Raw genomic sequence first — 17,298 nt, forward strand, 5'->3', positions numbered from 1 at the left:
CTCTTGTATCAGCTTCTTGAACGCCTACTACAAAATCCATTCCTGTATGGCCTCCGATTTGTTTTGAACGATACTTTCTCCTAGAGGATATGCTTGACCTCTATGTTTTCTTTGTCCCATTCGATTATGATTTTGATAGTTTATTATCTTTTGCGTCCCTCGACTTCTTTTCCGCATTAGTCTCCCCCTTAATATAACATTGTGGTCGAGCCATTATTTCCTCCAATATTGTCGCCTCTTTCTAGGCCAACGAATCGTTAAAGTGCACTGCCTTGAGACCGTTCTAGAAGGCCCCCACAAACATATCCTATTTAGGATGGACGACCTTGATGGTTTCTTCGTTAAAACGACCCAAGTACTCTCGCAGCGACCCACCTTGTTCTTGACGGACGTTGAAATGGCTCGTGAGCATCTGAGTGTTGACCGTTATGATGTGCTCATGTGGGTCACTCTTTTCTTCAAAAGTGGTGAATAGGGGCGACTTGAAATCATCTAGGACTTGATCGTTCTAGATTTCCACTGTAAGAGATTGTCGATTGATCGGGTCTTTAAAGTCACTATCCTCTAGTTGAGGGTGTTGTTGGTTTTTTTTGCAAGGCATGCATGCTACCCGCAATAACTCGTTTTAGTGGTGCAGGTCTACCAAGGTGGCGAGTAATTCCTCCATGGCAGCCTCACACCCTACAATCCATGATTATTGCTACTTGCTTTCATCTTGTAATGTATGAGGAGTTCGATGGTTTATAATATTGTGTGGCCCAAACAAGTTTTACTAGAGCCTAACAGTGGACGCCAAATGTTTACGCAAAAAACACTAGTTGAATAACACCTGTTATACAGGTCAAAAAGTGCCACAATAGGTGACTTCTTGAATGAATTGAGTTGGTCCTATCCAATTTGAAGTACCCTCCCTTTTATACTGATCCCCTTAGCCAAATATGAGACAAGGGATATAAATGCAGTTAAATCCTAATCAAGAGCCATAAAAGCCAATTATTTGATTATTATTGCGTTAATGAGACATTTTTGGATACGCTGATGTCATGTGATAAATGCTTATAAATCCTTATCTTGAATACCTCGGCTTTGAGGCGACCTATGTCATGCCTAGACTTGGAAATGGTTCACGCCTGACTCGGATATGACAGATCCTCCACCCTTGAGGTTAACCACCAATTTTTGAGATGTATTCAGTCCCTAAACATGAAGCTTAGAAGGTCGAAGTGTTTAAGAGCGAAATCATCCGAACTAACTCGACCATGCTCTAATTTCAACCATTGCAATTTTTTGAGATGTACAAAATCTTAATATTAGTTTATTATGTTGCGAAAGTTTAATCCATTTCGTAAACCAAACCTCCATTTGTTTAAAAAAAAGAGAAAAAAGAATGCATATCAGTGTAAAATAATTTTACACTTATAACCAATCAACAACGTGTATCCCATCAAATCACACTTAAAATTTAAAAATACTTTAATAATTTAATAATTTATTGATTTTTAATTTACACTGTGCATGGATATCCATTACAGTCTAGAAAACACTTTTACTCTTGAATTCAAATAATGTTAATAACAACAATAATATTGGTCGGAGCCTAGGTTTATTTTGATATAGAATTCCTTCCTGAACAAGCCAACACATTGTAAGGAAAGTTGTTATTAGTTATGACTTAGAATTGTCAATTGAATGAGTCAAAGGAAAAAAAGCCCCTTAATAATAATTAGAGTCTCCATCCTTCCCATTAATGTTTATATAGTAAACATATACACATCTATACATACGGTTTATTGACTAATCAAGAATCTAAGCATGTTGTCATATCAAGCTAAATGCCAAAATGCAAATGATAAAAAAAGATTAAAAACAACATTCTTGGCGAAGACAGTACGAAGGTACTTTGAACCTATGAGGAAAAACAAGGGGACAAGACACAAACATAATGTTTCATTTAGTTTTCCAAATACTGAAAAATTACGTTCAAAAAATCAACTTCATGTATAAAAAATCAGTGTTCACAATATAAACAAGAAAAATAATAACAACAACCACATAACGTGTTTGAAAAGTTATTAGTTATTACTACTTGACATCGTGAGTATAGTTCCTAGAGAGTCAAGTTTTATTCAACAAAATCGTTAAGAAAATCTTTTGAATTTCAATATTATTTCTATGGATTCAAATTCATACTCAGCTTGTTCGTCAAGGTAAAATTACTTGAATGAATATCCCACTAATCAAAATAATTTTTATTAAGACCAAAAAAAATAGAAGATATGAATATTTCTTCTCCTATAAATACTACACATTATTAGCAATAAATGCAAAATACACCAACCCTAACTTATACTAAACTTTAATCTCTCTTCATCAATTTATTATCATATACTTTATTTTTGTTCTATCAGAAATTGTTTTTTTATCGAGTCTAATAATATCGATATTTATCAGTTGAGTTAGGGTTTACAAGATATTCTTACGACCATATTTTTTATTCCTTCAACATGCAGACTTCTTTGGCAATGAAGAGTTTATTCAATTATCATAGAAACACTGCACAAATGTTAGCAAAACGTTTGATAGAGCCATGTGATGTGTTCCTCAACCATAGAAGCCCAGACACAAAGAGAACAGTAGCAACTCTTCTTTACGATAACCTTAGAATGCGTGGTTTCAACCCTTTCTTGGATGAGAAAAACATGAAACCAGGTGATAAATTGTTCGATAAGATCAACGGCGGGGTCATTGAGTGTAAGATCGGGGTGGCGGTTTTCTCGCCTCGGTATTGTGAGTCTTATTTTTGTCTCCATGAGCTTGCTCTTTTGACAGCTTGTAAGAAGAAGGTGATTCCCATATTTTTTGATGTTAAACCTTCTCAACTAAGTGTTGTTAAAAATGGAAATTGGTCGGAGGAGGAACTGCGGCGGTTTAGATGGGCTCTTGATGAAGCTAAGAACACTGTTGGACTCACCTTCAATTCTTCAAAAGGGTATAAATTTATTCTTTTATCTGTAGAGGAATTTGTAATAACCACACACAATCGTGAGAGTTAGGGTTTGAACTCTGATGTTTGCGTTCAACTTGACAATATCGGTTTTTGTCAATTGAGTTATAATTTGCAGATGGATATTGAATGAATGTTTTATGGATGTTATACTAATTTTATTCTTTGTGAAATGCAGGAACTTGGGTGAATTTGTGGCTAATGCTTCTGAGATAATCATTGAAAGCATGAAAGAACACCAGAATGAAGAACAGATGAAACAGATGACTGCAGGGAATCATTTTCCAAAACACATGCACTTGCCAATTCCTGCTTAGAAATTGACCTAAAGGGATCTAACCATTCATTTAAAGGATAGTTAAAACAAATAAAATAACTTTGATTATTGTTACAAACTCACCCAAATACTAAATAATTTGATTTTTCTTTTACAATTCACAAACACCAAAATATTTGAATTTTTTTATTCCTTGATTTATCATTATTTCAATAAGTTCACCATCAATGTATTAATGGGTGTCTCGACATTCTTTCATTGTATTCTCTTACATAAATAATACAATTTTTTATTACATATTAATCCAATCCTTGAAATAAATAAATAAATAAATATATATATATATATATATATATATATATATATATATATATATATATATATATATATATATATATATATATATATATATATATATATATATATATATGAGTCAGTATTCGTTAACATCAAGTGTAAATTTAAAAGTCTTATACCAAATCTTAACCTTAATAGAAATGAATCAAACAATTACATTAAATTAAATAAAAAAATTAAAAATATATATATGACATCACAAGAAATTTGAGATGTACCAATAGCAAAAATCCTTTGGTAAAGGTAAAATAAACCGATGGTAAAGGTCAAAAAAACCTAATACCTATGGACGTTAATTTGCTTCCGTCAACTAAAATTTCCAATACCTACAACAAATTGTCATTCCAATATTTTATACCAAGACAAATTTTATAGCTGTTGTGATATAATCCAAGGTGTGTATCCCAAGCCAAAAGTTAATTAGGTTTAGGGTTTATTACTTAGTACACAAGTTAGTTGTATATAAATAGATATATTTTTGGCTTTATTTTTATTTTATTTTCACAAGCTTTATGTGATTGTGGATCATAGTTGGATAAAACCTAATAGATTATGTAAAGTGTATGAGAATGAAGTGATACAATTTTTTGATTTCGTTGAAAAAAAATCTTCCTAATAATAATGAGATTTTTTAGTGTCCTTGTAAAAATTGCTTTAATACGAAAAAACATCCAAAGAAAGATATATTCAATCATTTAGGTTGTGATGAAATTATTCAAAATTACACAAAATGGGTATTGCATGGTGAAGTGACAAAAAAGAGACATATGTCACATACAGTTGAAGATGATGAATTTATGAATGATACTTTAGAAGATATGAATCGTGATATTGAAGTAGATACTTTCAAGAAAGCTAATGTGGTAGAGAATTTTCAAAGTGACATGGAAGATTTGTTGTATCCAGGATGTAAAAGTTTTACAAGAATGTCAGATGTGTTAAGACTATTTAATCTTAAGGCAATAGGTGGATGGACGGATAAAAAATTCACTAAATTGCTTGAATTGTTGAAAGAAATGCTTCTCGAAGGTAACACGTTGACAAACCATAGTTATAAGGCCAAGATATTCCTTCCAAGGTGATATGGTATCTACCGATAATTCCAAGGTTCAAGAGATTGTTTAATAATGTTAATGACACAAAGAATACTAGATGGCATGCAGATGAAAAAGTGTGTGATGGAAAAATTCGTCATCTAGCTGATTCATTATAATGGAAGAAAATTGATTCCTTGTTTCCAGAGTTTTCTCTTGAACTGAGGAACCTTACGATTGGACTTGCCACTGACGGAATGAACCTTTTTGGTAATTTGAGTACTCACCATAAATCATGGCACTTTCTTCTCATAATTTACAATCCATCTTCATAGTTATGCATGAAGCGCAAGTATATGATGCTATAAATGATGATTTCAGATCCAAGACAACTAAGGAATGACATAGATTTTTATTTAACCCCATTGATTGAAGATTTAAGACTTTTGTGGGAGGAAGGTGTCAATGTTGATGATGCGTATACATGTGATAACTTTAAGTTGTGTGTCATGTTGTTTTACACAATCAATGACTTTCCTGCATACGGTAATTTTTCTGGTACAATGTTAACGGACATAAAATGTGTCCTATATGTGAATTTGATACATGTCACCACCAATTACAAAAAGGAAAAAAGATAGTTTATCTTTGGCATAAAAATTTCTAAGATCTAATCATTAATACCGTAGATTGTGGAAGACTTTTATTGAAGAGCATGAATTTGATATCGCTCCAAAGCCCTTAATCGGAAAGGAAGTTTATAAAAGACAACAACACATTAATGTTGTCTTTGGAAAGAAACAAAAAAGCCCTTGAAGAAAAATATTTCAAAAAAGAGGTTGGTGTTTTTTGATCTTCTATACTGGTTTAGTCTAGATGTAAGATATTGTCTTGATACATGTGGAGAAAAATGTATGTGATAGTTTGATTGAAACACTTCTCAACATTAAAGGAAAGAAAAAATACTCAAAAATCCCGTGAAGATATGGTTGTGATGGGTATACGACAAGAGTTAGCCCTAAAAGAAATAGTAAATAGAACCCATTCCCCCCATAATGTCACACTCTAGCTAAAAAAGAAAAAAATTGTGAATGCATTACAAGAAAGTTATTCTCCTGCGACATATATTAGCGGCGTGTATTTCACGTGAGAAGTTGTGATGTGTTTCCCACGTCGCAACAAACTTTTATAATAAAAAAATCAAACCAACGTTATAATCAGAGAAGTCAGAGGTTGCTTTTTTTTTTTAAATAGTTGCGACGTGTGAGTCACATCGCTACTGAAAAGTAAAAAAAAATACAAACTTTAACGTTGTAGACGGAGGGAGATTTGAATTTTTTTGAATTTGAGTTGTGACGTTACTCCCACGTCGCAACAGTTTACTTGGGAAAATAACTCTGCCACTTTTACAGATGTGACAGAGTCTGAATTTATTATTGTGACCGTTTGAGTGTAGCGACGTACGTCCCATGTGGCAAAGTAGCGACATGAGGACCACGTCGCTGATGTCCTTATATATTTTAGCACAAAACCAAAACACTTGCGTTCACTTGCGTTTCAGAAACAAAACAAATTTATTTTCTCCAAAACACTTGCGTTCATCTTCTCCAACGCCCCCTCCCCTTTCTTCCTCCATTGCTACAACTCCCCCTCCCCTGTTCTTCCCCATTGCTGTCTCAACACTCTCTCAAATATCAATCAAAGGTAACTAATTTTATTTTTTATTTGTATAATTTTATTTTTTTAAGAACTTTTAAATTTCTGAATTTAATTTAGGTTTTTTTTTGTTGAAGAATTGAAGATTGAAGATTGAAGAATTGTGAAGAAGAGGTACTACAAGATTGAAGGAGATTTGAAGAAGAGGTATTTTAGTAATTTTTTTAATTTTATTTTTATACTTAAATAAATTTATTTTGTTGACTGGAAAAAACAGAATATATATACTTAAGTTTAATATATATTCTTAAGTTTATATCCATAAGTTTAAATTTATTTTGTTGACTGGAAAAAAATAGAATATTTGGTGTGAAGAATTGTTTAATTTATATCCTTAAGTTTAATTTATATACAAAAGACAGAATATATAAACTTAAATAAATTTATTTTGTTGTTATTGTGTTTTTTTTTCTGATTTTTTGTTTAATTTATATATATATATATATATATATATATATATATATATATATATATATATATATATATATATATATATATATATATATATATATATATATATATATTTATTTATTTATTTATTTTTGTGTTTTTTATTTAGTTGTTATGTTTTTTTTGGTTGTTATTGTGTTATTGTTTTTTTTTTCTGATTTTTATTTAGTATAAAATTTTTTTAGTATAAAATATTTATTTACTATACTAAACAAATATTTTTTTTAGTATACTGAAATTTGTTTTGTTGAAGTATGTGTGCCAAAAACTAACTTACCTTAATGAAGAATTTATTTAGTATACTAAACAAATATTTTTTTTAAAAAAAATTCAAACGCACTTAAATAAGATAATATAATTTTTTAAATGAAATTACTACCAATATATACTCAAGTAAATATTTATATAAAGGAAAAAAATTTAGTGACTCTAATTCAAAACTAAAATTTTATATAAAATATTTTTATAGATAAGTTAATATTTTTATACTAAAATTTTATATAAAATATTCAAAACTAATAGAATATGTTTTATATGTAATATATATTATTGTTTTTAAAAATAGAAATTATTATTAAAAATAATATACATATTAATCTTAACGAATGTAGAAGTAATGTTTACAAAATATTATTAATATTTAAAAATTAAAAATAAAATATTATAAATTTACATTTTGTATATAGAATATATTATATATTTAATAAAAAATTATATTTATTATCTTTATGAACTATGGTGTTATATGAGTAGTACTTTTTAATATGTAATATATATTTATATGGTACATGTTTAATAGTTGAATCAAAAATAATATTTTTAATAATAGTAAATATTTAATAGTAGTATTTTTATTAAATAACATTTCTAATATGTGTAGTTTAAAATGTGTAGTTAAAAAAATAGTAACTTTATGGTTAACATATGTTCAATATAACATGTGTAGTTAAAAATATTAGTAGTATTGTTATTAAATAGTATTTTTAAGAATAGTAAATATTAACTAGTATACATCTAAGAATAATATTAAGTTGATTAATATTACTAACTCAAAATGACAATGATTGGAATAAATGTGCAGTATGGAATATTATCGGTATTATCGTAGTTGGATGTACGATAGAACATTTTCAGAAAGAATGGGACTTAAACCCAATTTTATAGTAGGAGTTGAAGGGTTTATCAGTTGGGCGTTTGCTCAGGAATTATGTCGAAGCGAAGGAGGAGTTAGGTGTCCCTGTCTTAAATGTGAATGTAGACCAATAATTAGTGACCCACAGGAAATAACATCTCATTTGCATAGAAGGGGTTTCATTGCAAATTATTGGGTTGGGACGTTTAACGGCGAAGAACTGCCTAGTAACGTACCAGAGACTAGCAACTCGCATGCTTCAAGTAGTCGGCCGCCTATGGAATATGAGGAAAACTTTAATCTGATCGGTGACATGGTTGAGGATGCTTTTGGTGTGAACGTGACCTATGATGAACCTGAAGATTTTGGTGGGGAAGAGTTGCCGAATGAGGAAGCGCAGAAATTTTATCAGTTGTTGAATGAGATGAATACGCCGTTGTTTGATGGATCGTCTGACTCAAAGTTATCAATGTGTGTGAGATTGTTGGCCGCCAAATCAAATTGGAATGTTCCTAATCAGTGTTTGGAATTCTTTGTAAAAATGATGTTGGACTCAACTGCAATGAAAGACAGCTTGCCTACAACATTTTATGAATCAAAAAAGTTGGTGTCGAAGTTGGGTTTAAGAGTAAGAAAGATTGATTGTTGCATTAATGGTTGTATGTTGTTTTACGACAATGAGTTTGGTACTCAAGATGGATTGTTGGAGGAATGTAAGTTTTGTATGAGTCCAAGATATAAAGTTCGCAGTAGAGCCGTTAACACTAATCAAGACCGTGTAGCAGTAAAGTCCATGTTTTATCTTCCGATAATACCAAGGTTAAAAAGAATGTTTGCTTCAATGCACAGTGCAAGTCAAATGACATGGCATCACACAAATAAAACAAGTCCAGGCACTATGCGGCATCCATCTGATGGCGAGGCATGGAAGCACTTTGATCGAATACATCCTGATTTTGCTGCAGAACCTAGAAATGTCAGGCTTGGATTATGCTCAGATGGTTTTACTCCTTATGTTCAAGCGTCGGGAAGTATGTATTCTTGTTGGCCAGTTATTGTAACCCCTTACAACCTCCCTCCTGAGATGTGCATGACAAAACCATACATGTTTTTGACGTGCGTCATTCCAGGACCTTCGAGTCCAAAAGCAGGAATCAATGTGTATTTACAACCTTTAATTGATGATTTGAAGAGATTGCGGATTGGAGAATGGACTTATGATGTATCACGTAAAGAAAACTTTACAATGCGAGCTTCCTTGATGTGGACCATCAACGACTTTCCAGCATATGGCATGTTGTCTGGTTGGGGTACGCATGGCAAAATGGGTTGTCCGCATTGCATGGGAAACAACAAAGGGTTCACGTTGAATAAAGGTGGGAAAAGCTCGTGGTTTGACTGTCACCGCAGATTCCTACCACGAAATCACTCCTATATAAGAAACATGACAAACTTTAAAAAAGATGTACGAGTGAAAGATTTGCCTCCGCCTCGATTGCCACCATGGGCTATATGGGAACAAGTTAGTGAGCTACCAAAATTTACAGATACTGGCAAAGCATGCCGAATTGAAGGATACGGAGTCACGCACAATTGGACAAAAAGAAGTATCTTTTGGGACCTCCCGTATTGGAAAGATAACTTGTTGCGCCATAATCTAGATGTTATGCATATTGAGAAGAATTTTTTTGATGATGTATTTAACACAGTGATGGATGTGAAAGGCAAAACAAAAGATAATGAGAAGGCCAGACAAGACATGGAACAATGGTGTAACAGAAGAGAGTTGGAGTTGAAGCCTCTACCGAATGGAAAGTTATTAAAACCCAAGGCTTGTTTCACTCTGACTTCCCAAGAAGCTAAAGCTGTTTGTCGATGGCTAAAAGATTTGAGAATGCCCGATGGGTATTCATCGAATTTATCAAGGTGTGTTGACCCTAACACTGGGAAGTTGCATGGAATGAAAAGTCACGATTGTCACATTTTTATGGAACAATTGCTACCAATTGCATTTGGCTCGCTACCCAAACATGTTCTTGATCCACTAACTGAAATTAGTCAGTTTTTTAGAGATATTTATGCGTCAGCTTTAAAAGTGGAAGACATCATGAAGTTGGACCAAAACATTGCAATTATTCTTTGTAAGTTGGAACAAGTATTTCCGCCTGGTTTCTTTGACTCCATGGAAAATTTACATGTGCATCTTGCATATGAAGCTTTTCTTGGTGGACCAGTTCAATATAGGTGGATGTATCCGTTTGAAAGGTTCATGGGTGATTCAAAGCGATCAGTGAAGAATAAAGCAAGAGTTGAAGGTTCTATATGTGCACATTACTTGCATCGAGAAACATCACATTTTTGCAGTCATTATTTCAATCACTTGATGTTAACTCCTAGAACCATACGGAATCCGGTAAATGTCAACCAGAGGAGTCAATTCACCTTATCAGTATTCGGTCTTCCAGGCCGACCTTCTGGAAAGAAGAGTGTGCATTGATTGACCCAGAAAGAAATGCAATCCGCACATGTCTATGTCTTGATCAACTGCGTTAGAGTTAAACAATATCTTGAGTAAGTTTACCCAAATTTTTTTACCTTTGTTGACAATGTCTGTATACCAACCTTATTAAACTTATGGTGTATATTTTGTAGGGAATTTAACAATGCCTATTTTCATAGTACCGGTGTACAGTCAACATCTGGCGTCATTCATGCTTAATTTCCCTTATGGTTCAAGCAAAGATTGTCTAGCGTGTTTCCACCAACTCCAGAAATACTCCATTTGAGAAACTTGGCAGAAGGCCCTATCCAAAGCGCAAATGATTGGCACACATACTTCATGAACGGATATAAGTTTCACACTGAGGCATGGACCGAAGGTAAAAAAACCATAAACAGTGGTGTATTTGTAAAAGGAGTTACAGATGGCGGTGTAGACGACTTTTATGGAGTTATTAAACATATCTACGAGTTGGTATACAATTACTTGGATTCAGAAAATAAAGTTGTCTTGTTTTATTGTGAATGGTATGATCCAAGTAGAGGCACAAAAATAGACAAGTCATACGGTACTGTTGAGATTCAAATGAACCGGAAATACAAAGAGTATGACCCTTTCATAATGTCAAATATTGTTAGGCAAGTGTATTATGTACCTTATCCTTCATTTGTAACACGTAAAAGAGGATGGTGTGTTGTAATAAAAACAAAACCGCAAGGTCATATTGAAAATGGCGATCAAGTAGAAGATGTTGCTTATCAAGTTGATGATGTTGATCAAATTAATGAAGTGGTTGCAGCTGAAGACATTACAAGTTTGTCTGATACAACTGTTGAGGGACATCAAGTTGATGCATCTATATTGTTGGTTGAAAATAATGTGGATGAAGAGAATGATGAAGAGTTTGAATTCGATGACAATAATGAAGAGAATGACAAAGAGAATGATGAAGAGTTTGCTTCCGATGACAATAATGAAGAGAATGACGGAGAGAATGATGAAGAGAATGATATGGATAACGAAGATGAAGAATAGCTAAACATTGAATGTAATATCTATTTATATGTTAATGAATATCTATTTATGTGTTAATGAATATCTATTTATTATCTTTGTTGATGAATAATAAAATAGGTAAAATGCCACCTAAGAGTAAAGATAGTGGTAAGAAGAAGTCCCAACGTCCGAGGATAGTAGTATGTGACGCACCTTACTCGGCCGTGTGTCCCCCCCCCCTCAGAGTCATGTTGATCCTATGTCTTTAGCCAGTACTCAAGCTTTTACCCCATTACTCTCCTCCCACACATTCCCATCTGGGGTACCTGCAGCTTTCCAGTACTCAGGGGTACCGCCATCCTTCCAGCATACTGGTGTAAATTATATAATTCAGCAGATGTATAAATCATCTTTTAAGAGCTATGGCGAGGTCAAAAATAAAGCTGAATGGTTTAAAATGTTTAAGGTATTGTTATTTATTTAAGTTGTGCGTTTAATTTATTTTTTTAGTTATGGTTATTTAAATGAAATTCTTATTATAATTACTTAACATTTTATTTTAATGTCATACAACATTGCAAGAGAAATGTGTGTGGGATCCGTTGAATGAAAAAATGGTTCAGAAAGTTTTCAATACCAGATGCTCTAAAAGAATGTCTGATATGCTGCGGCGAGTAAGGGAGAATTATGAGTTTCACGACATCCGTCCTAGCTGGATAGACGATGAGGTTTTTCAGGAGCTTGTTATATATTGGAGGACTCCAGAATTCCGGGCTAAATCAGAAACTTTTAAGAAGATAAGCGCATCTGAAAAGGGGGGTTGTGTCAATACTGTTGGAAGTATTAGTACCGCGGAGCATGCACGACGATTGGTAAAAATTTTAAAATTTTTAAGTTACATCTTTATTAATAATATATTTTACTAATTATTTTTAATTATATTATTTAGGCTAAGGAGTTGGGGAGAAAACCATTGATGCCTGAGCTGCTTTCGAGGACCCGGACAAGGAGATCGGGAGGTTTTGTCGACGAGCGCACGAGGATGTATCTTGTAAGTGAAATTTACGTTGTTTATTTTTTTTAAATTAATAAAAAAATTGTGACGTGAATTTCATGTGGCAATTGATAAATTGCCACGTGAAAATCACGTGCCAAATCATAAGTTGTGGCGTGAAAATCACGTGGCAACTTTTTAATATATTTTAATTTTTAGTATGTACATATTTATTTAGTATAATTAAATATGCATGTAAATATTTAACTTAAATTTTTTTATTGAATACGTGTGCAGGAAGAATATGACAGATTGCTTGCCATTTTTCTAGAAAATAATCCTCTCAATACATGCCAGCAGAGGGGGAGCCGCTTAATGCTGATGTTGATCACTATATTTGGTGTGAGGTTATTAAAGAAAAAGGGCCTAATGGTTGCTTTTCTGGGGCTGGAAATTTGGCGTCGAGCTATAGAGCTGGTGATCGCAATCTGTTTCAAAGAGTTCGGGATGGAGAGGGTGGATCGCGTCAACCAAATCTGACACGGGAACAAACTGAATTAATAAGGCAATTGGCGAGAAGCGAAAATGAGGCCCAGATGAAGATGATGCGGAAGAAGCAATCTGATATGGAAGAGCAGCATGCGCGGCAGATAGAGGGTATTCTGAAGAAGCAAGCTGAGATGGAGGAGCAGATGAGACGATTTATGCAAGGAGGTGGAAATTACAGTAATGTTTCTCCTCAAGAGCCGGAGGATGACGGAGTGGATGATGATTTTAATCCTGATAATTATTTTCTGAATGATGATGATGCCTCTTAAAAATATTTTGTATTTTATTTGTTTTAAATTTATATTTATGTAACTTATTCTACATTTTAATTCATTAAAATATTAGTTTTAAATTTTTAGTTTTATTTAATTGAATTTATTATATAAAATTTATTATATGAATTTATTTTATAAAATTTTATTATATAAATTATATTTTATAGATTTTATTATATAAATTTTATTATATAAATTTTATTATATAAATTAATTAATAATATAAATTAATTAATTTATTATATAAAAATACAATCCATCCTGCATGATTAATTTTTTTTAAAAAAATAGCATTCAAAGTAGCGACGTGAAATCCACGTCGCTATAAAAGTCAAAAGAACATTGCCCCACACCTGCCACACATGCTCTGCGTGTAGGGAGATGTTTCCCATGTATCTTTATTGCGACGTTGGAGTCACGTCGCTACCTTCTGACGTGGACTCCACGTCGCTACTGAGTTGCCACACGTGCTCCTGCGACGTGGGAGCACACGTTGCTAGTTTTTTGTTGTGACGTGTTGTTGCATGTTGCGACGTGGTATCCACGTCGCTGCAGAGCATCTTTTTTGTAGTGGTGTTTGCAGGGTATAAAAGTTCCTAAAGGGTACTCATCAAATGTGAAAAAACTTGTGTAAATGAATGATCTCAAGTTAGTTGGCTTAAAATCTTATGATTGTTATGTCTTGATGCAACAACTTCTACCAGTGGCTAACTGTGACATTTAACCAAGAAATTTAAAGGTAACTATAACCAGATTGTGCTTATTCTTCAATGGTATATGTAGTAAAGTTATTGATCTTGGAAATTTAGATGACTTGGAACATGAAGCTGCAATTATCTTGTGCCACTTAGAGATGTTTTTTCCTCCACCATTCTTTGACCTCATGGTTCACTTAGTTGTTCATCTACAGAGGGAGATTAGAATTTTTTTGTCCAGTTTTTGTACAGTGGATGTATCTGGTAGAGCGATACAAGAAGATTTTTAAAGGCTATACAAAGAATCATCACCTTGTGAAAGCTTCGATGGTTGAGGCTGAATCCATGTACTTTTCTAGTTCCAAAGATAACAATCTTGTACTAGCATCTAGAGTATACTTTGGGGTCACTGAGAAGATTTTAGAGATTAAATGTGTTGATTATAAAGAGCCTCAATTTAAGTGAAAGTGGATTGACAATAACACTTGTGTAGAAACCGATGAATTAGGATTCACACGGGTTGATCATTGAAAGGTAACTTATAAGAACATACCATTCATCATGGCAATCCAAGCAAAACAAGTTTTTTGTGTCACTGATCGTGCTAACACTATATGGTCAATTGTTCTTCAAGGAAAACACCTTCCTGGTAGTAATGATGAAAATCAAGATTTGAACCATGAGACCCTTTGTTTAGCAACACATGTTCGTCAATCATATGAATAAAATGATTTCAATGATATGCATCATATTCTTCGTGATCATAAAGAAGGGATATGTGAAAACTAGTAAGTAAATATTTTATATCACTTAGTAATTTATAATTATTCAATTTACTCTTTTTTTCCTTGTAAATATTTTAAAGTTGTTGTTAATTATCCTAATTGGTTTCAAATGTTGTTCAAATTATAGGTTCTTAACTACCAGTGACAAATATTATTGGACAGCCTACAACTTTCTAGTTTTGTTATTAGTTTTGTTACTTAATCATTTGTTTTAGTTTTGTTGTAAAATTATAAAGTGTGTGTCATTTTGGATTTGCATTTGGTATAAACAATAAATATTTGTGGTACAATGTTTCATAATGAGAAATTGTCAAAATGTACAATTTTTCTTTATTAAGGAATATGATAAATATGGTTCTATATTTTGTAATATGGTTATGTAATACATGTGCATACGAAAATACTAAAAAAAAATTATCTCCTTGGTTTTTATTAAAAACCGTGGTAATATCACTGAGCTATTACCTCGGTTCTACACAACACCGAGAATTAATATTGGGAGCTCCATCTAGTTCTGAAAATAATAAAAATATAGATGTTATAAGATACCTAGCCTTATTGGGCTTTACGTTTCTTATTTCGGCCTTAGGATTACGTTAGTTTGGCCCATTATACTTTGTATATATAATTAACATTTGATCATTTCCATTCAATGAGAAAGCGGGAAACTTATTCATTCAAATATTTTCCTTTTATTTCATCTTCTCCGAAATGGCCATGCCACTTGAAATATGGTATCAATAGACTATACATTCATCTTCATCTTCACCTTCCGCAAAATGTCATTTTGCATTCCTTTATCAATCATTACCTTAGTTTGTCTCCATTCCTCACCTTCTTCATCTCCTTCAATTCCCTGCTAATCCTTGATTTCTTTTTCTTCCCCCGTTCTTGTTTTTCGGCTTCCATCTTTCTCCTTCTTCGATAATGCCTATGATGATGAATCAAACGTCCATAGTTCCCCCAAACACAGCCCAAAGAACAGTCTGTAAAACATTGTGACAGATCCCACCCTTAACCCCAGAGATCCTTTTTATGTTCATCCTGGTGAAAATCCCGGTGCCACCATTGTTGCTCTGCCTCTTTATGACAACAACTACCATAACTGGAGCAAATCTATGCGTTGTACCCTAACCTCTTAGAACAAGTTATCTTTTATCAATGGAAAACTCAATAAACCTTCGATTTCTGACCTCAACTATGAACTATGGGAACGTGCTAACAATAGGGTTCTCTCCTGGATTAATCAGACTCTTCCCCTTATATTGCTCAAAGTACGATTTGCTTCGATTCTGCATTTGAGTTATGGGAGGATCTTCGTGAAAGTTCACAAAAGGTAATCATTTTAGTCTCTGCTTCCATGGGTTCTCCCTACCAAGTCCAGCGCCAATCACCACTGGACCGCCAATTAACCGTGGTTCCAACAACTCTGTTATCCCATGCCAAGCAAAACTGTCCAAATGCCCTGCACCTTCCTGCATAAAATAAAACAGCCAAGAATTTCACTTATTTGGTCATACAAAACCTCCATCAAGAAAGCAACAAAACAATTTCTGAATTTGTTCAAAAGACTTTTGAAATCCCTCTCAAACCTTAATCTCAGAGGGTATAAAAACACACCTTCACCTTCATGCTCATGTTTAGAAGTAGATTTTGTAAGTCGTTTTTTTCTGGAAGCGAATGAGAAGCGAGATCGAGAGAAATCCATGGAAGCAGAGATTTAAGGGATTGAACCGAAAGATATCTTTAGAGATGGAGTGAGTGTTCATGGTTGTCTTGTTTGTGAACAATGAGAGAACGAGATCGAGAGAGGCGGAGAGATTTTTGCCGTATTCGTTTTTGTTGTTTTCTCTGAAGAAAAAGCGTGTAAACAGAAACAGGGGAATGTGTTTGACACCCCCTCCTATTACTGCTACTAGAAAATCTGTTAGAAATAAATCTGCTCCTGCATACTTAAAAGGATTTTGTTTGTAATAATGCTTACACTAAAAACATTCATGATATTTCTGGCTATGTTTCATACAAAAATATTTCCCCTGCATATTTGAATTTTATTTCTACTTACCTGTGACCCTGTTAAATATAAGCAAGCTAGTGTTTACAAACAGTGGAACAAAGCTATGAATGATGAAATTTAGGCTCTCACCAATAACAAGTTTTAGACATTCACAACTTTGCCAAATTCAAGTAAGAAATGTATAGGCTATAAATAGGTTTACAAAACAAAGTTCCACTCTGATGGCACATTAGAAAAACTCAAAGCAAGGTTAGTTGCTCAAGGTTTCAATCAGGTACAAGGTATTGATTTCTTTGACACTTACTCCCTTGTCATTAAACTAAATACTATAAGACTCATTCTTGCTCTTGCCTCTTCTTTAAGTATACATCTTTATCAACTTGATATTCACAGTTCCTTCTTTCATGGTGATTTGGATGAGTAAGTGTACAAGTCTCTTCCTAAAGGCATTACACACTCCTATCATAATCAGGTCTACAAACTTTTAAAATCCATATATGGATTAAAACAGTCTAGC

General features: G+C 33.1%; 1 protein-coding gene across 1 annotated transcript; it reads left to right on the forward strand.

Moving 5' to 3' along the window:
• The first annotated feature begins 2,504 nt into the window (after window positions 1-2,504).
• Window positions 2,505-3,321, forward strand: LOC131651115 (probable 2' cyclic ADP-D-ribose synthase BdTIR). The gene is made up of 2 exons (XM_058920782.1): window positions 2,505-2,989; window positions 3,183-3,321. Exons 1-2 carry the CDS (start codon window positions 2,505-2,507, stop codon window positions 3,319-3,321), a joined length of 624 nt encoding a protein of 207 aa, XP_058776765.1.
• Window positions 3,322-17,298: the final 13,977 nt, after the last annotated feature.

This window comes from Vicia villosa, linkage group LG2 (genome assembly GCF_029867415.1).
Source record: "Vicia villosa cultivar HV-30 ecotype Madison, WI linkage group LG2, Vvil1.0, whole genome shotgun sequence".
NCBI classification, from domain to species: Eukaryota; Viridiplantae; Streptophyta; class Magnoliopsida; order Fabales; family Fabaceae; genus Vicia; species Vicia villosa.